Source organism: Lynx rufus, unplaced genomic scaffold, assembly GCF_022079265.1.
Source record: "Lynx rufus isolate CCGP_SWC_20201006 ecotype Redwood Valley unplaced genomic scaffold, mLynRuf1.p SCAF_2, whole genome shotgun sequence".
Taxonomy (NCBI): Eukaryota; Metazoa; Chordata; class Mammalia; order Carnivora; family Felidae; genus Lynx; species Lynx rufus.
This window is the reverse complement of record NW_025814834.1, coordinates 122,930,549-122,949,964: the sequence shown is the minus strand read 5'-3', so window position 1 is coordinate 122,949,964 and position 19,416 is coordinate 122,930,549. Positions and strand designations below refer to the sequence as shown.

The following is a 19,416-nucleotide window of genomic DNA, read 5'->3' as shown; positions in this document are numbered from 1 at the left end:
GAAATTTTTTGTTGAATCATGTTTCTTTCAATAAGACTGCAATGGCAAATGACATTATCAAAAACCTTGAAAATGGATTGGGATTTGCCTCTGGAGGTGGTCAGGTGGATCAGAACGAGGGTGGGGGTGTGTGTGTTGATCTATTTCGGGTGTTTCTACAAAAGAAAGGTTCTCTGCCTTAGAGGTTGCACAGCAGACTGATGAAAAGTGGGGCTCGGTGGGGAAAGGCTCTAGTCGAGGTCTTCTTGGGTATAAGAGGAGAGGTGTGTAGGAAGTGTGAGGACAGCAATGTTGGAAGCAATTGGTCTCCCCTCCACCCTAACTTCCTTGGTGCTATGCTCAGATACCAAACTTCAGAAGTAGGAGGATGGCAGGGTGCCTGGGTGGCTCAGTGGGTCAAGCCTCTGACTTCAGCTCGGGTCAAGATCTCAGAAGGTGGTGAGTTCCAGCCCCGCGTCAGGCTCTGTGCTGACAGCTCAGAGCCTGGAGCCTGCTTTGGGTCCTGTGTCTCCCTCTCTCTCTCTGCCCCTCCCCTGCTTGCACTCTGTCTCTCTCTCTCAAAAATAAATAAACACTAAAAAGCAGTTTTGTGAAGGCCAGGCAATGTACAGATCTTAGTTGACACTTCTTACATTTTCATGCCTTTTCCCCACTCTGGAATATAGCTAGAACTTTGAGGTCTTCCAGGAAGGACCTTCAGCAATCTTCCAGAAGCCAAATAAACAGCTCTAGAGACAAAGGGAAATGCCTTGATCTATCACAGTTATATTCTTGAATGAAGAAAAAAAAAAAAAAAGAGGTAGTTTTACTTAAGAAGGGAGAAAAAGGACATCAGCTGGCAGGAAACATCTACATCATTCAGCCTTATCCTTTCTACATTTTGTTGTTTTTCTTGCTGCACTTTTCCCATTCAGACTAGGGCCCAGGGGATGATTAATCTTAAACAAGCTAAGAGATCTTTAGCAAGCAGAGGCCTTCTAGGGGTTAACAGTAATGGGGGTTATAAGGGCTTCTCCATGAACCATTTTCTAGAGTCCTGGAGACAGAGCCCTGATAATGGTCTGTAACTGGTTTTGAATGTCCAGAACCCTGTTCTGGACTTGAGGGCTCTTTCCCTAGCAGTCACGAATTTGAATTCCTCTGCTTTTCATGGGGGGATGTAACCAAGCCTGGAGATCCCTGGAGGAGGCACCAGCCCTTAACAAAGCCTTCTTTGGCGAGAGGAAGAGACTCCTGTAAGAAACAGTATCTTTTAAGAAGTAATAGAAATTACCCTAAAGTTCTGATAATACAGTTTTCATTTTTCCTTTTCTCCTTCCTTCCTTCCTTCCTTCCTTCCTTCCTTCCTTCCTTCCTTCCTTCCTTCCCTATTTCTTTCAAGCTTCTTATCTTTATCTGTTCATGTTAAATTAATACTTAGAGTCCACAGGGCCAACTTTAACTTGGTTAGGAAGTTAATATTTTCCTTGTTTCTTGTAGGCATTCCCAGACGCATACTGACTTGCTCCTGCGAATCTTGTGCTCTCCTATAGTCTCTCTGACTTCCTGAAACCCTTGTTAGTAATACTCTGCTTTCTAAAGGTTGGAGAACTTCAACCACAGCAGCCTCTGCTAAGAAGCAGAAGCTGTAACGGGAGGGAAGTCCCACAGCGCAGCCAGGCCAGGGCTTGGGGTGGGGGGGGGGGTGTCCCAGGGCTTATCATCATACGCCAGGCCCAGAGTCCCTCAGAACAGCCAAGGTTGCCCTGGCAAAGGCGCTGTGGTACCAGGTGGGGGGGGCCTCAAACATCTCCCCACCGAGTCAGCGCCTTTTGCTAAAGACAGGCATTGCTTTAGGCTTGTGTGCCTTCCCCAAAAACCGAATCCCCAAACCGGGCAAGCAGGTTTCTTTCACACAGCAGCTTAAATAAATTCACTGGACGCCCTTTGGGTGGTCACTGGGGTCATGAAGAAAAGCAGGGGGAGAGCGCTCGGGCCTTCTGCAAGACCAGCTCAGACCCATTCCTCCTGGGGCCGAGGGGGAAGTAGATCACGCGGATCCCGGACCACAGGAGGCATTTGGGGGGGCACCGAGAGACTGGGGAGGCGATCCGCAGGTGGGCGCTGGGCTCGGACTGCCCAGGGAGGCGGAGTCCCTCAGGCGGGCGCGGGCTACCATCACACCCGACCCCCCCACCCCTACCCCGGAGCGCCCTCGGTCCCGGAGGAGCGCCCTGATACGCTGGAAAGGCCCCTCGGCGCGAGGTTTCTGTCCCCAGTCCGCAGAGATTCAGGGAGCCCAGTTCCGAAAGCGTGCCCGCACCCACTGCGGACCTCGCTTGTCCTACAAAGCAGGCCGGTCACGCTGGGCGGCGGGAGGAGGGGCGCGAGAGCTGCAAAGCCGCCAAGTCCCAGCGGCCCGGGAAGCCGGCGCGCCCCGCAGTGGCGCGGCCGCGGCCTCCCGGGACGTGGGCACGCGCGCCCCAGGCCCCGGCGCCCTCCTGCCGGGAGCCCCGACTGGCCGCAGCCGGCGCGGCCCCGGCCCGGGGGCGGGGTTTGGGGCGGGGGCGGAGCCAGGCCCGCGGCCGGTGTCAGGTTGCTCCGGTAACGGTGACGTGCCGCGGCGTGGGCGGGGCAAGCACGCAGGTTGCATATTTTAGGAAGTGAGGAGGAGGCGCGGGCTCGAGCTGCGGCTGGGTCTGGGGCGCGGAGCAGCGGCGGGAGGAGGCGGACACGTGGCAGCAGCAGCGGTAGCAGCCCCAGCGGCGGCATCGGCCCGAGCCGCCGGCCGGTCTCCCTCCCTCCCGCCCCGCGGCAGCCCTAGTTCCCTCCTCTCCGCTCCCCCGGCCGCGCTAGCTCGGCCGGGAGCTGCTCTCTTCTTTCCTCTCTGATTCTCGAGCGACAGGACCCGGCGCCGCGCACAGACCTCCGCCACCATGGGGAAAGGGGTGAGTGTGCGGCGAGCCCGGGGAGGGGCGCGGGGCGCCGGGAGGGAGGAAGGAGGAGGAGGAAGTCAGGAGGGCGACCGCAGCCAGCGGGAAGCGGCGGAGGAGGAAGCGGCGCGGCGCGGCGTGGACGGGCAGGCAGGCAGGGCGGCCAGGCTTAAAAGACGACGCACTTTGGAAATGGAGGGAGCGCAGCCCTGGGGGCCCGGCGGGTGGGGGGAGGGGGCGCCAGGGGACGGCGGGCGGCAGCGCGGGGCGGGCCGCCGACCCCCGAGTCCCAGCGCGCCGCGGGCCCGGGGCTCCTGGAGGCGGCGCTCGGGAGCCGCGGGGCCGGGAGGAGGAGAGCGGACGCCGCGGGGCGGCCCCGGGAAGGCGCTGGCCGCCGCGGCATCCCCGAAGCCGGCTCCCCTCCCTCCCTCCGCCCGCCCTCACCTCCCATCTCTTGCCTTCCCTTTTCCTTCCGCCCTCCGTGCCCAGAGGAAAGGCGTGCTCCTCCCCTTCCCTTGGGGCGCGCTGCCCGGGCCCCTCCCGGGCTGCCTTCCCACCGCGGCCCCGGCCCGGGCGCCGGCGGGGGCTTCCGACGCGGGGGCTGCGCTGGGGGGCGAGGCGCCCGGTCCCGACGGCGCTGGGGCTTAGCCCGTTTCCCGCACTGGCGGCCGCCCTCCCCCTTCCCCCCTCCCCCCCCCCCAAAAAAAAACTGGCTTCCCCTCACTGCAGAGCCGGTCGAGCTGGCTAGTGCCAGAAAGGGTGTGTCTTCGCCGCCCTAAGATGGCCTTTAAGGTATACTTTTGCGAGCTTTAATGGGACGCCTTCCATAAACACTAGATGCGCCCTGGGGCGGCTGGAGTGGTCATTTCCTTGGTGGGGAGGGACGAGTAGAGTTTTCTTGGGGGGTGAGTCTGCTGGGGGGACAGGCTGGCACACCAGGGCCTCTGGGTACAATCAACTCGAAAAAGGACTGCAGGCGGGGGGTCGGGGGGCAGGACGCGGGGGTAGGAGCGCCGAGGCATTCCCGAAGGAACCAGGGGTCTCCGGGGCAGGAGAGGAGAATGCTGGAAGCTCTGGGAACACCAGAGAGAGCCACAGCTCGTTTCTGTGTTTCTGTAACCGGTAGCCGTGATAACCCGGAGCCGCAGCAGAAGACTGAGCCCCAGACCCTAACGGGGCTAAAGTCAAGTGAGAAAAGTTTATACCAGATAACAGCCCAAAGTTATCAGTTCATGGGTTAAAATGACCAGGTCGTGAGAACACGGGTAGGAGAGAAGCCTCTCCATTATCTGCCGGGTTTGCACAGTGCGGGCGTCTGGTAGGTCTCTGGAGGTTTTTAGGGCTCTGCAGTGTGGAGTCAGAGGTGGGGGTAGAGGCAGGGTGCATTCTTTGGGGATTCTTAATTTTGGATTTTGAAGGCGGTAATTAGAAGGGCTCGGACGTGGTAGAAAGAGTGTGGAGAAGTGGAGTGGACGACTGGTATCTTTTAAAAGCACAGAATGTGGCAAAGAGCTGAGTGCCAGCCTCCGTGTTCCCCACGACAGAAAAGTGGGTTAGTGGCCTGTGCTTGTAGCAAGCATTCTGTCAAACCTTAGGTCATTCCCATAAACGAGCCCTGTAAAGCTTACCCCTTTATCTCTCCCCCCGCAAAAAAAAAAAGGAAAAAAGTTAATTTCCTGAGCCGGACGTTACTGATTTTGGGGGGTGTAGTGATCATGGATGTGTACCCGAGGCCTAGGAAGGTGAAGTGACTTGCTCAAGGTCAAATGGTTGGTTACTGACACACCAGACTTGCCTGATTTCTGAGCAGCCTGTGGTTTTCCCAGCCTGAACACTCCCCTCCTTAACGTTGCCTTAATGTGCAGAGCTCCAGCATTATTCTTCATGTGAAACGGGGGTCTTTGTGATAATTGAATTAATGGACCAGAGAGACGTCTGAGTAACTAAGTTGTATCCACATATCTGTATGTTTGTATATCCACATATCTGTATGTTTCGTAACCGAACACATGCACCGCAGTGGTGAAGATCACACATCTGGGTTGTGGGGGTTCACCCAAGATGTCTTACGGATCCTAAGAAAACACCAGCGGCCGGTAGACGCCAAATCGAATTACAGCTGGTCCACGGGATGATACGCCGCTTATGTGCCCGGGTCGTAGTTAGTGTTTTGGGTGCTCTGATAAATTAATTGAACATTAAGGGGGGTGGGGGGGAGACGTGTGTGTTGGTTGGTGGTGATTCTCCTGGGATAGCCTTTCCCCCTTTAGTCCCCAGTGATTTATTGTGATAGTCCAAGTGCTTAGAAGGATATTTTCTGCTGAAATGTTGGGATTTTTCCACATGGGGATTAAAATGTGGGTGGAGTGGTGACAAAAAAAACCCTGCTGATAATTGGTTAACCAAGAAGCCTGTGCTGGCAGCTAATTTTTAAGGTCATTGTTAATTTCTTCCTTTCCTCTTCCCGCTGCCGTGGGGGCCCAGGTTTTGATGATACTTCAGGTGATTTTATTTCTCCTTACAAGCCTAGCTCCTGAGCTTTTGGGAAGCAAATGAAAGAACTGCTCCTGCTGAATCATTCCTGGATGAGATAGGATTTTGTCCTTTTTTTCATGTTGGTGTTTTTGCCAGTGACTTGGCTTAAACCGGCAGCCAGGCCTACCGCCTGCAACTGTTTGGTTCACCAAAGGTACACCAAAAACTTGTGTCTTTTCTCAGGTTTACAAAAGGTGGGGGCAAGGGATGTCCCTAGGTCCTGCGGTGCAGTTCTCCATTGTTTGAATATTAACTTAGTTACCTAGAAAATGAATCCTACCTTATTTATGGGCGGTGATTTCAAGAGGAGAAGGGGAAAAAGCTTCAGGTGAAGGTTGCACAGGGAACACGCCTGTCAGCAGAAATCCTGGTTGTATGGTCACATTATCAACTGCTCTCTGGGAGCTCAACTTGAAAGTGTGACTGAACCGCCTCTGGCTGCTATAAAGCTAGCACTTTAGACCGAAAACATTGTGAGGCAGAGTCCTCAGGGTGGAAGGTTGCCCAGGCCTGGCCAGGAGCAAGCGGAGCCCTTACGGGAGGAACTGGTGACCAGCACTGGGGCCAGACCAGAGGGCTGGGATTGCATCACACCCCTTTGCCTGTTAAGCGGTTCAGTGTGTGAGTATGACAGGCCCTTGGGGTTCTTTCTGTACCGTTCTGAGGGTGTATCCTCTTTTGGTAACTTAACTGGTTGCTAATTTGTAGTGTTCTTTGCCAGTAAGTTTGTAACACTCTAGTGACTCACCTTTGGGTGGGAGGGTAGGAAAGGGGGAGGTCTGCATCATAAATCGGAGAACGCTGAGAATAGGCTAACCCCTGTATCCCTCCCTCCCTAATTCCCCTCCCCGAAGGAGGATTTTTCAAAATCTAGTACCTGTTCATCCAGGTGGGGGCTGAAACTGAAAATGTACAGACCTCTGGAAACATTGCCAAATCGCATTTGAAAATAAAAAGTGAATTCAAAATTACAAAGCACAATGGACTGGGTACTCAAACATGTTCCATCCCAGAACCCCTCGGAGCTGTTGGTTCGGGATGATTGTAGCAACAAATTAACAGTTAAGTGGCTTTCTGTTTGAGGCCGGCTCTGTTCTCTTAAATACAACCAAACTTCAGAATGAGAAAAAGGCTCTAACTATTTAGAAGGATCGTGTATGTGAAAGTAAGTAAAATTTGTTGATTTAAAAACAAAAAGGTAAAAAAAAAAATGTTTTTAAGTCCCTGAAGCTTCAGGTTCTTGACTGGCCCTTAGGTGGACCTACTCGCCCTGAGGACCAAGCAAAGTCATCTCTGTTCTGTCCAGCGTGAGGTCAGTGCAAGTAAACATCACCGCTTTCGTGGGGCTCACCAAGTGCTGGGCACTGAGGGAAGATCAGATCTTCATTAACTGTAGGTTTCCTGTTCACCCGTTAGTCTTAAGCCCTTCAAAACCAGAGAAGGATTTTTCTTTCACCTGGAAAACATATTAAGGATTGAAAATCATAGGAAATACCATTAATGACCCTCCAAAGGAAAGCCCAGTGAAAGAATCTGTTGACATTGTTGACCTATTTAATAACATCTTAGAGTCTTTGACTACTTTCACTTTTCAAGCAAGGGACTTTACATCTTTTGAGTCTTGGTAAAAGTTGCAAAAGGGGGTGGGGGGGGCAGCGTGCTTTTCAGCCATCTGTGATGGGAGGAGGGTGAACGTTTGTACCGCCGTGCCTTCTTGCTGCCCGGGGCTCTCTGCCAGCCAGCAGGCCAGAAGAAGAAACATGAGTGTCAGATCAGATGGGCTCACAGTAATCAGAGTGGCTGCGTTTGGACAGCACGGCGCTGGGCAGAATGTTCCCCAGCCCTGCCAGAGCTGTCCAGTTCTGAGTTGCTCTGCAAACACATGCCCAGTAACTAACTGATCGCGCGAAGTGAAGAGAATGTGAAAGTCCACTGGCTGTTTTTTTAAACTCTCCTTCGTTTCTATATTTTTGGAAAAGGAGACGTAACCAAGTCAGGTTTGAACTTTCTCACGTTGCTATGAATTGAGTGTATGAGAGGAAGTGGATTCTTTGGCTTGAATCTCAGAGAGACTGTTCTTTGCATATGACTCACCTCATTAGTTGTGCTGGAAATGTGTTGTCAGGAATCCACAAGAAGTTCTTCACATTTATTTGACTGATGTTTGGGTAGCAAATCCTGTCAGACTAGAGCAGTTTTCCTCTCTGGTTTCCTTTGCATCCTGAGCCACGGGAATTTGGGCCCGTACACCTCATTCCTTGGTCCCTTTGCGACTCTACGATGAATGGTATCTGAACATTAATTATCTCTGTGTCTGGTTTTGTTCACCCTCTATTTAGTAACAGCTGTTATGTGGTTTCTGTTGGCGATCTGAGAAAAGTTGGCTCTTGGTGGCTTGTGCTTTGTCCTTGGGGTTTGTGTTGTTTGGGGGCCTGATGGTGAAGAAGAGTGTCAGGTTGTGGGGATCGGTGGGTCTTCGTGTCTGATTTATCTTTCCAGTCCGTCGTCATGGCGAGGGCTCTCCTGCACTTTGGGGTGAATATCCTCTTGTGTCTGTCTTTCTTCTTCCACAGGATGCTTCCCTGGGGCCATATTTGTTTCATTGTTTCAGTTCAGGTGCCCTGTCTCTCGGGCCTTGTGCCGCCTGCCAGCCCTTTTAACTCCGTATCCTATGCTTCAGGGGACCAACCGAGGAGTGGTGAGGACTCAGAATTTATTCAGCCCCTCGTGGTGCTGGTGCCAGTTACTAATCCTTCTTCTCTCCACCTGACCACATCTTTTGAGTAGCACTAGCCAAAGAGGGGTCTGATAAAATGAGAAGAGGGGTGAGGAGGGCAGCCAATGGAGGGAACAGGCAGAAAGTTTTAACTCTTGGTAACCCGGGTGCCTAATGGTAGAGGTAGGGTTAACCCCCATGAAAAAACAGGTTTGGGTGTTTGGGGTTTTGTTTTGTTTTCGTTACTAATTGGTAACTGGAAAAGCAGGGCATATTTTAAAAGAGACAGAAAATCTCTTAATACATAAAAGAGAATATATTGATCCTTAAGACATTTTGGAATCTGATTCTCAGCCCTTGCAGGAGGGTGGGCTGGCAGGCTCGTTAAGAATTTACTCACCAGCAGGTTGGGGAGGAAGGTTGAGCCTAGTTCCTTTTGGGCTGAGGGAACCCGGCTAGAGCTGGAGATGTTTTTTTTGCCCCCCAATGGCTGATGGGCCGTGGCCCAAGTTTGGAGGTAGTGAGCTGGCCTCCCAAAGGGACCCATTGCTGTGGCTTCGCTACATGACATTCTCCAGCCTGCTGTACGTCCAGGTGAGTGAGAAGGAATACGAAGCCATGGTGGTCCCTTGGGTCCCCTCCTCTACAGGAGAAAAAAAACTATTCCTTCACCGCCCGAAATGCTTCTCTGGGCCACAGAACAGCTGCAGTACTCAGGCGGCGCGTGTCCTCCCTCAACCCCAGCCGTCTCCGAGCCCTCGATCCCGGGGTAGAAAATTCCTTGCACGTAAACCAAACTACTTAAGGAGCAACTGGAGGCGAAATGAACTGGGCTTGATCATTTCTTCTATTTTCTTTCTGTTTTAATGGATGAGAGGGGCCTGGGTGGCTCAGGCAGTTAAGCGTCAGACTCTTGATCTCGGCTCAGGTCATGATGTCACAGGTTCATGAGTTTGAGCCCCACACCAGGCTCCACGCTGACAGTGCAGAGCTTGTTGGGATTCTCTCTCTCCCCCTCTCTCTGCTCCTCCCCCACTCTCCCTCGCTCTCTCTCGAAACAAATAAACTCAAAAAAAAAAAGATTCTCTCTCCCTATGTCCCTCTCCCCCACTCGCGTGCTCGCTTGCTCTCAAAAAAAAAAAAAGTTTTAATTAATGAGTTGAAATAATACCCCAAATGAGTTGTTTTTTTAAGATTAAGAGGAGTTATAGTGAGGAATGTCAGTAATTTATATGTTAATTAGAACCCAGTTATAATAGTAACCTTAGTGCAGTGCCTCGCCAAGTACCTTTATATACACGGTTGTGTCTGATACTGATGTAATAGTACACGGCCCCAGGAAGACGGGAGGGCGCCTTCCCGGCCCCCTTTTCTCCACGCAGAGGACGACGGAGCCCTCCTCCTGGCCCCTCTTCGGAGCCCAAGGTCTTTGTGTGTGGGAGTGGGTTTTCAGAAACGGTGCAGCTTTTAGGTGTTTTGTTTTCAGACTTGACGGGAGCCCCTTGGTGAGTCAGACGATCAGAAACGCCTTCTCTAGACCCGTCAGGAGTCACGCCAAGTGGTATTCCCATTGTGGGGAGGAGGCCACCGAGGCTGACTGTCCAGGGTCCCCGCAGCTGGCACGCAGCAGAGTGAGGAGGACCGGGGGCCTCCTGGAAGGACGTCGGCATTCCCGTCTGAAGGGCACGGACACCGGAGCTTCCCCAGAGGCCTCTCGGGGGGCACGTCCAGCAATCTTAAGAACTCGGAGCTCCCTGCTGGCCACAGGGCCATCTGTTGCTGTGGTGGGGACAGGTGGGCTGGCCAGCGCGTCTGGAACGCCTGGCTGGGGAGAGCCTTCGAAGCCTGGCCTGAGCCGGGGAGACGGTGTGGAGCGTGGAGGCCCGGGGTGCAGCTGTGGTGTGCACAGGCCTCAAGTGACTTAACTCTGCCATGGAAGCTTCTCTCCTACACGTCCTTGCACCTTTTCGTGTGTGCCTTTGTGAACCTGAGGATGATTTTACCTGTCCTGTCCGCCCCGTGGATTTTACTGAAGGAGAGGAAGGCGCAGGCCGGGTTCGGGGGGTGGGGGGGTTACGTGGTTTTAAGTGAGTGAACCTGATTACTACTCATGCTAACCTTGGTTTGTCCTGTGAAGAGTTTTCTCTCCCCACCTCCTGGGCGCTTTTGCCCTCTGCCCGGACACAACAGTAGCAAAACACCTAGGGCATCTTTGAGCGGATGGAGCTCCTGGGAAGCACAGGATGAAGTAATGACACATGTGAAGCTGTGTCACCCTGGGCAAGCCCCTGTCCTCGTGGTAACGTCCCACTTCCTAAATTAGAATGGAAAAAAAAAAAAAAAAGCACAGACCAGAACCTAACTCACTTCATCAGTTTTACCAGTGGCCCTGGTAACTTGAGCTTCCCTCCCACTTTCTTCAGAGGCCTCATGGGGGTGCCTGAGGGGCTCCATCCATCACGGGGAGTGTGCTGGGGGCAGGAGGTGGGCAGTGTCATTGGAGTTTTGTAATTGAAGAAGTAGGAAGTAAGAGTGGGCAGGTTCCTAGAGTCAACTGACTGGGGAAACCACGTTTCTCATTCTCTCTCCCTTGCCGTAACCTATGTTTTCCCCAAATGGTTTTAAAAAGTAAAGAAAATGCTGTCTCCCCCCCCCCCTTTTTTTAAGTTTATATCCCTTTATAAAGTTCCTTTGGGGGTTTTTATAGTCAGTCTTCCCTTTTTAAAAAAAATTTTTTTAATACTTATTTTTGAGAGAGAGAGAGAGCATGAGCTGGGGAAGGACATAGAGAGAGGGAGACACGGAATCCGAAGCAGGCTCCAGGCTCTGAGCTGTCAGCACAGAGCCAGACGCGGGGCTCGAACCCACATACTGTGAGATCATGACCTGAGCCGAAGTTGGACGCTTAATGGATGGAGCCACCCAGATGCCCCGTCTCCCCCATTTTTAGCATTGTTCCCCTATCCCACCCTGCACTCCTCGCCCCCAGACACACATGTACACGCACCTACGCACACAGATTTTTTTTCTGCTTTGAATCTATGATAATTGAGACCCATGGGGACTTCAGGAATGTTTAGTTCCTGTCACAATAAGCTAGTATTAAATCATTGTTTTATTGGTAGGGAAGAACCACACTGTCGAAGCCATCTGGTCTTCTGGACAAACTTTTCAATAGGCAATACTTAAAATCGCGAAGAAAGAGAAATTTCACATAATGATACTTCCCATGTCTCTTTTCACAACTATCCTCATTTAAAACTACGCCCTGTGTAGCATGAATTGGTGAGGAAGGGGAGGGGGTGGCTAGTAGGAAATGAAACTCCCGGCTCACTTAACCATTGATAATTGCGAGGCTGGAGGCAACATACTTTGTAAATAGGGATACAGCTTGGGAATCTGTCTGGGGCCTCGCTCTCCAATCAGTCTCTCTCCCTCTTTGGGAATGGAAAATGTTGAAAGTCTGAGGCGAAAGCATATAGGTGGTAAGGCAGAGGGATTTTAACTCTGATTTTTATATATTTATTTGTTATTCTTAAAGTTACACAATTTTTTTTTAACACCTCAAATGGGAAAAAAAAAAGTTCAAGATCCTGCAGAAATGCCAGTATTCCATGGACATCCCAGTGGGGTTGGAGGAGTGGGAGGTGGGGCTGGTTTTCATATTCTGAAGTTAAACTTATTTTAATGATATTCCCTTGCGTAAAAGAGAATTTGTGAAGTATATTTTAAAAATCAATGCTACAAACCGGCCACATAGCCTTTTAGAGATTCCCTAGTCAATGCCTTCAAAATGATTTTTAAGTGTTGAGCTTTCCCATGAAATATGTGAAAGAAATCCCACTGCAGACTGTGGTTCTTGCCTGGTGGTGGCCCTGTCCTTTCTTTTTGTTTTATTTGCTTTCAGTGTGTGTGATTATTTTCCATTTTAACCCTGGCACCAGGGGCCCTGTGCAAAGAGGCACTTACAAATGTGGTTGCTCCACAGTGGAGAGAATTTCAAGAATGTTGACTATCTTTAGACCTGCTTCATTCTTCACAGATAAGATAGAAACAAAAGAACTCCACTCTGTTGGAAGAAGAAGTTAGTCAAGGAACACTGCAGAAGTGACCACCGGAGTTGAACCACGTGAATAACATAAACGTCCTTGCTTGTGGGCAACACCAGCCCATTTGGGGCAGGACTTCGCTTTAGAGCCTTGAGAAAAGGGTGTTTTCAAATTCAAGTGAACGTTGTATTTAGTCGCCACCATCTTAGCTGCGACTGAACTACACCTATTCCCCCCTTTGATTTTTTTTTTTTTATTTGATTTTTAGCCCAGTAAAATGTTGATCCGGACACCAGTTCCCACTTAATTCTTCAGTGGCTGGTAGAGTGAGAACTGAGTAAGGGAGAGCCACAGAATAATAGTTAACAGCACCACCCCGCATCTGTTTGAAGAAAAATGCTAATATCTCCTTCCCCTGCCCTTGTTAGGGGTGGTGGTTGGTGGGAGGCAGTGTGTGGGGTTGGGGTGTCTGAGCAGGGGGTGGGGGGGGCGCCCCTTCTCCACAGACTGAGCTCTGGAGCACCAGGTTCAGGCTTTGTGCAGATAAGCTCAAGCATGTTAAATGGAGTGGGGGGGAGGGGTGTGTGGAACAATCTAAATTTAAACTATAGAATCAACATTTTCTCTAAAAATTGTTCCAGTTTTCCGGAGGCGTGGGTGGATCCTGTGAATTGTGTGCTAACGCACATGCTTTTCCTACACGCTGCTTATGTCAAAACATTTCCAGTGACTTTCTTTTGGGGGGTTTATTTTCAGGCTGTAGATTGGGGGTAAGAACTCTTTTTTTTTTTTTTTTAATAATTTCAAGGATTCTTAGGATGGCTTTTGATTAGAAGATGGAAAGGTCGGTGTTCTGATGTAAGCCCTGAAAGAACTTAAATTCGATATTTAATGACTTCTTTGCAAATCTAAGAATTTGAGCATAATAACAAAAGCCACTTAGCATTTAGGTGTTTTAAGTTAGCATTTGGTTCTTCCAGAAATGGAGGTTGGCGCTATTCTCTCCATGCTGTGGAAGAAAAACTTGAAGCTCCAGCAAGAGTCAGTGACCGACCCCAGGTTCCGTAGTGAGTGGTAGAGTGCGGATTCTAACTCAGACTCTTCTGCTCAGAATGCAAAGGCCTGAGCATGATACTCCTAAGTTAATAATGGAAAGGTGATTTCATTCTTGCAGTGGGGAAGGTGGAAGGCTGTGGGATAGAGATTTTGATAGCGCAGGCCCCTCCCTATTCACCCCAAATGGAAGTGACTGGCAGGACCGTCCCGTGGTTGCCGTGACTTCACTGGTCTTATTGCCCTTGGGCGAGGAGGGCACATCTTGAGCTTAGGACCGTTGCTTTTGTTTAGGATGTCATGTAAGCAGTCCGTTTCCATGATTATCATCCCATTGACTATTCAGAATGATGGCTGCCCTAAAAAATGCCAAAATCCCTTGCCCCAGAATCTTCTGTTCGTTCATAATGCACAACCACACTTTCCCCACATTCTTTGGTAGGTTGGACGTGATAAATATGAACCTGCGGCTGTTTCAGAGCATGGCGACAAAAAGAAGGCCAAGAAAGAGAGGGATATGGATGAATTGAAGAAAGAAGTTTCTATGGTAAGTATTAGGATGCTTTTCGTTCTCCTTAAAAATTACTTGTATCATTTTTGTTGTATGATCTTCCCCCTCCCCCACTGCTCCCCCCTCCCCTCCAGTCATTTGAGTCAGAGACTTGGCTTCATTTTAAAAGGAAAGCAGTCATTGTACAGACCTTACCGAACTATAGAGATCAGTATGGAAAATTTCCATTTTTCCAGGCTGTTACAAGGGTTGGAAGAGTTATCCAGGCACCCTGGCCTAGCCAAAGGTGCACAGAAGGAAGTGTGGTTGATACACCATGGGCCTTTGCTTTTCTCTATTTCTGGATTATACCAAACCCGGGGAACCTCCGACCTTCCGGGCTCTGGAGGCTTCCACAGACACAGGCTGGCTAGAACCTCCCTGGTCATCAGAGAAGGCAAGCAAGGTTTTCCTCGAGCTCCAGGACTGATGGGGTTTTCTGAAGTGATGTGGCGGGCACCCAGGGACTTCATGCCACAGCTGTCTCTGTCCTCTGGTGACGGGCGCTCGGCGCACAGCTGTGTGGTGGCAGATCCATTAGGCCGCGGTGAGAGACGTATATCGCCTTCTGCACCGGAGAAAAGCCCGTTTTCGGAGCTTAGTAGCAGCAATGAGCCACATGAATGCTTCACCCCAGTGTTTTTTTTCTGGTACAGTGTTTAAGTCTTCTGTTTCTGTTTTTCCTTAGGATGACCATAAACTTAGCCTTGACGAACTTCACCGCAAATATGGAACAGACCTGAGCCGAGTATGTTGAATTTCCAACTTGTACAGAGTCTCACGTGTCCCTGTGGCATCTTCTCTGTGTCCTGGGCGTAACCCTGGGGACCCTGGGAAGACAGTGATGACAGGCACCATCCGAGTATCTGCTGTGCGACATGCAGAGCTTGGGTTTTTATGTGTTTCTTCAGTACCTTGTTTCCCCACGAAACTTTGAAAGTAGATGTTATTTTCCCCACTTTGTAACAGGTGAGATCCAGTCAGGGAAAGCACCAGGATTTGATCCTGAATGACTCCACAGCCGTGCGCGTTCCCTGGCCCTTGATTACAAATCTTTCTCTCCATTTTTCTACATTCGCGAAATGGAGTTGAATAGTTGACCCTCCAGTACTTAATCTTTTGTATTTCTACCAGTGAGTTCATTGCAGTATGAGAGAGAGAGAGACACAGAGCACGGGCGGGGGAGGGGCAGAGAGAGAGGGAGACACAAGAATCCGAAGCAGGCTCCAGGCCCTGAGCTGTCAGCACAGAGCCCGATGTGGGGCTCGAACTCACGGACCGTGAGATCATGACCCGAGCCGAAGCCGGACGCTTAAGACTGAGCCACCCAGGTGCCCCTCATCACCTCACTTTCGATGACACCTTAAAAGGGTTGTTGTGAGAATTCAGGCGAGGCTCTGGATTCAGTGCCTGGCACGGTGAGAGCACTCTGATGCTGAGTGGTGCTGTCTGTTACTCTGCTCAGGGTGGGGTGGGGTCACATGGGAACATGAGGCAGAGGAAGGTCCTAACTGAGTCCTCGTTTCCCCTTAACTTCTTGGTTTTCGTTTCCCTGGTCCCCGTACTCCTTAGGGAATTCAGATATTTAAAATAATGTGGACACAAACTACGTAGTAACAGACACTTTGGGCAGAAATTAGCTTTGTGTCTTTTTTTTTTTCTTTTTTCTTTTTTCTGACTTGGGCATTTTGATAATACGAGATTTTGTAATGGTAGCCTTTTATCTCCTGTCTGCTGTCCCATGTGTTTTAAGGCTTATTTAAAGAAGCGTAAGGCCTTTAGTAACAATGGATTTTTCCAGTGAATACTTCTAAACTGGCAACTTGCCTGGGGGTTAGCTAGACGGTGCACCTACATGAACCCTCTCCAGCCAGACCCTGTGTCAGTTGCCATCCAAAGACTAAAGTTCTTTATTTAAAACTTGGCTGTTTAACCACTAACAGGTTGGATTCCCACAGAGATTTTTTTTTTTCCTTTTTTGTTTATAGAGGCTTTCTGTCTTCCCCTCCCTGACAGATTCAATAATGCAAAAAAAACTCAGAAGCTCTTAATTTGTAAAACCGAATCAAGGAGTTGGGGTGCCTGGGTGGCTCAGTTGGTTAAGTATCCGACTTTTGATCTCAGCTCAGGTCATGATCTCACGGTTTGTGAGTTTGAGCACCGTGTCGGCCTCCACGCTGTTGCTTAGGTCTCTCTCTCTCTCTCTCTCTCTCTCTCTCTCTCCCTCTCTCCCTCCCTCCCTCCCTCCCTCCCTCCCCCTCCCTTGCTCTTATGCATGTGCTCTCTCCCCCTCAAAATAAATACGCTTTAAAAAAATAAATGAACTAATGAATTAACATTGCTCTATCTTTTTGGTAAAAACGCATTTTGGCAGGAGTCCCTTATCTAAATTTAGAAGAGATCAGACTGGATTCAGATTTGTTCATGGACCAGTTTAAAACGAATTTCAGTGTGGATGTTGTGGGGTCCTCCGGGACCTTCCTTAGGCAGCCGTGCCTGCCGGGGGGAGGGGTGGGGGGAGTCCTCATCAGAACTGGCCGGGTTTTACAGGCTCTGTAGCTTGGGCAATTTGGTTTCCTCCTGAACCCATTATCCTAGTTCTCCAGCTATCAGGTGGGTATATCCTCTTGTAAGGGCTGGGGCAGGGTATCTTACGTGTATCCATCCCTCTGCTTCTCAGGGCTTAACAACCGCTCGAGCTGCTGAGATCCTGGCCCGAGACGGCCCCAACGCCCTCACCCCACCGCCCACCACTCCCGAATGGGTCAAGTTCTGTCGGCAGCTGTTTGGGGGGTTCTCAATGTTGCTGTGGATTGGAGCGATTCTTTGTTTCTTAGCTTACGGCATCCAGGCCGCCACAGAAGAGGAACCTCAAAATGATAATGTGAGTTCTGTAGTTCCTAACTTAGATGACAAAGTGTGCACAAAGTATTCTCCTGGTCTTTGCCACCCGCCAGTTTTCCACCGGTTACTGCTGGTTGGCTGATGTTTTTTAAGCATGAGGGAAAAGCAGGGTTAGCAACTGGGGCCGTTAAGGCCCATCCATTCTTCTTCTTTTGCGGTTTCTCCCTCCAGCTCCGGCCCTCTAGATGCTCTTCTGGGCTGGAGGTCCATCCTGCATGTCGCTGCTGTGACAAGGCGGCTCTGCCCAGGTCCCGGCCCGGGTCCGGCTGCCACTCACACGGCAGAGCACAGCCTTTAATGTTGGCACATAATACACGTCCAGAGATGTGCGGTGGCCATCCCTCAGAAGTCACACGTTGTTTCAGAAACACGTTTGTCTTCATAAAATGAGAGAAGCTGATTCACCTAAAAGATTTTCAAAAGTCTGTCGAGGTAGAGCGACCGAGTCCCTGGGACCCCATTTCTGGCACTCCTGTACACGGTCTCTGGGAAGCTGAATGTGAAGACACGAGTTCTGTACTGGATAATTCCTGAAGCCTTGACCTCTCTGTTACAGATTTGTTTTGTATTCAGTCAAGAACTACCTGATGTTCGCGGCTCCTTACGGAGAGCCCGCGCTTCTAACCCGTGTGTTCCCTTCCAGCTGTATCTTGGCGTGGTCCTCTCCGCTGTCGTCATCATAACTGGGTGTTTCTCCTACTATCAAGAGGCTAAAAGTTCAAAGATCATGGAATCCTTCAAAAACATGGTCCCTCAGGTACCTGCTGCTTGGTCTTTCCCCGTTGGCAGCCCCACGGGTGTGAACTAGTGTGAAGCTAAGTTCCTGAGTACTTAGTGACTCCGTCAGAGAAAGGGAAACCTCCCCCCCCCCCCGCCCCCTGCCGACCCAAAACCACACCTGTTCTTAGACCCCCGGCAGAAAGTGATGGCCTCCCTTCTGAGCATACCCTGACAGAGCACCCGAGGGGGACAAGAGAGCCACCTCCAGATGAGCGAGATTTTATAGCTTGTATAAATAGAAAGATCAGCAATCTTTGTCATGCACTCGGATAATTCACATCAGCGATCATTTTCTAATTTGGCTTTCTCGTGTGACCACCACCCTGCCCTTGTTGGTAGTCGCTTTTCTCTGACTGAACGCTGTCAACTTTTCTGCCTCTAAAGCAAGCCCTTGTGATTCGAAACGGTGAGAAAATGAGCATCAATGCCGAGGAGGTTGTAGTCGGGGATCTGGTGGAAGTGAAAGGAGGAGACCGAATCCCCGCCGATCTCAGAATCATATCTGCCAACGGCTGCAAGGTGGGTTCAGCGGGGCCCGCGCGGCTTGGGCGGGGTGCGTGGGGCGGCCCGGTGTGCGCTCACACAGCCCTCCCGTCTCGTGGGCAGGTGGACAACTCCTCGCTCACTGGCGAATCAGAGCCCCAGACCAGGTCTCCGGACTTCACAAATGAAAACCCCCTGGAGACAAGGAACATCGCCTTCTTTTCAACCAACTGTGTGGAAGGTAGGCCCTTTGGAGGCCCCCGTTCATATCCGCAGCACGGTGTCTGTCTCGGGCTTTCGCAACAACGACAAGAGCCAGAGATGTCGTCTCTCTTCTTGCTTTATTGGCTCCGTGTCTGACCCCTGTGGTCAAGCACAGCAGATGCAGTTCACTCGCTGGCAGGGAGGTTCAGGAAGCCTGTGGGCGGTCTGTCCTGCTCCCCCACCCCCAGCACACATCTCCTGTTGGCCATGCTAGGCTGGCATGGACTTTGGAGCTGTTCTGCTCACGGATAGAAAGCCCTCTGCCAGTCTCTGAAAGAGCGTACCCCCCACCAAAGAGCGAGCCCTTAAAAACGTGTGTGGCTTGTGTCTCTCTCTTAACCGTGCCAGGTAATCGCGCAGATTCCGTGACCTCGTTGGTGAAGCGAGGTACATCCAGTTCCCCCTCCCTCTCTCGTTTAAGGCACCGCACGTGGCATTGTCGTGTACACTGGGGATCGCACGGTGATGGGAAGAATCGCGACACTCGCGTCCGGGCTGGAAGGCGGCCAGACCCCCATCGCTGCCGAAATTGAACATTTTATCCACATCATCACGGGTGTGGCTGTGTTCCTGGGTGTGTCCTTCTTCATTCTTTCTCTGATCCTTGAGTACACCTGGCTCGAGGCCGTCATCTTTCTCATCGGTATCATTGTAGCCAACGTGCCAGAGGGTTTGCTGGCCACTGTCACGGTGAGCAGCTTGGGGAAGGCGACGTTCGCTCTTAGACCAGCTTGCATGTGAGACTCCTCCCCTGCCCTCTCCAGAGCGGCTGCCGACCACATGTCTGATCAGACGTGTGTGTGTGTGTAGTTTTTCTTCAGAGCCACATGGTAGGGTTAGACAGCGAGAAGGCCTCAGCATGGTTTTCCGTGGGAGATAGTAGCCCCAAAGCATACGTTTCGGCCTTACCCCATGACCCACAACAGTGTAACGAAGAATTTGGGGGTGAGTGGGAGAACTACAGTGTGGTAAATCCTAGTTGTTTTCACTTCATCTATTGCTTTACTGGGGGGAGAGAGAGAGCCCTCTCTGTACGTGGTCCTGTGCCAATTCGCATTTCACAGGATGGCTGGAGAGGTTTAACTTCAGAGAAACTTCTTCTGTATTAGGATGTAGCCAGAGTTGGTGTAAGACTCCCTCCTGGTCGAGATTGAAGTCCTCTGCTTCCTC

General features: G+C 51.0%; 1 protein-coding gene across 2 annotated transcripts in view; it reads left to right on the top strand.

Annotated features, from left to right (window-relative positions):
- Window positions 1-2,675: 2,675 nt before the first annotated feature.
- Window positions 2,676-19,416, top strand: part of ATP1A1 (ATPase Na+/K+ transporting subunit alpha 1) — a 30,049-nt gene continuing 13,308 nt past the window's right edge. Inside the window, exons 1-8 of one of the 2 annotated variants that reach the window (XM_047082796.1) lie at window positions 2,676-2,927; window positions 13,708-13,812; window positions 14,504-14,563; window positions 16,496-16,699; window positions 17,363-17,476; window positions 17,884-18,018; window positions 18,106-18,223; window positions 18,668-18,936. In XM_047082796.1, the coding sequence (XP_046938752.1) occupies window positions 2,916-2,927; window positions 13,708-13,812; window positions 14,504-14,563; window positions 16,496-16,699; window positions 17,363-17,476; window positions 17,884-18,018; window positions 18,106-18,223; window positions 18,668-18,936 (1,017 nt within the window). In that variant the 5' untranslated portion in view covers window positions 2,676-2,915. Of the gene's footprint in view, window positions 2,928-8,577; window positions 8,758-13,707; window positions 13,813-14,503; window positions 14,564-16,495; window positions 16,700-17,362; window positions 17,477-17,883; window positions 18,019-18,105; window positions 18,224-18,667; window positions 18,937-19,416 lie in introns of those variants that run through there. The other variant, XM_047082794.1, reaches the window with a different exon arrangement.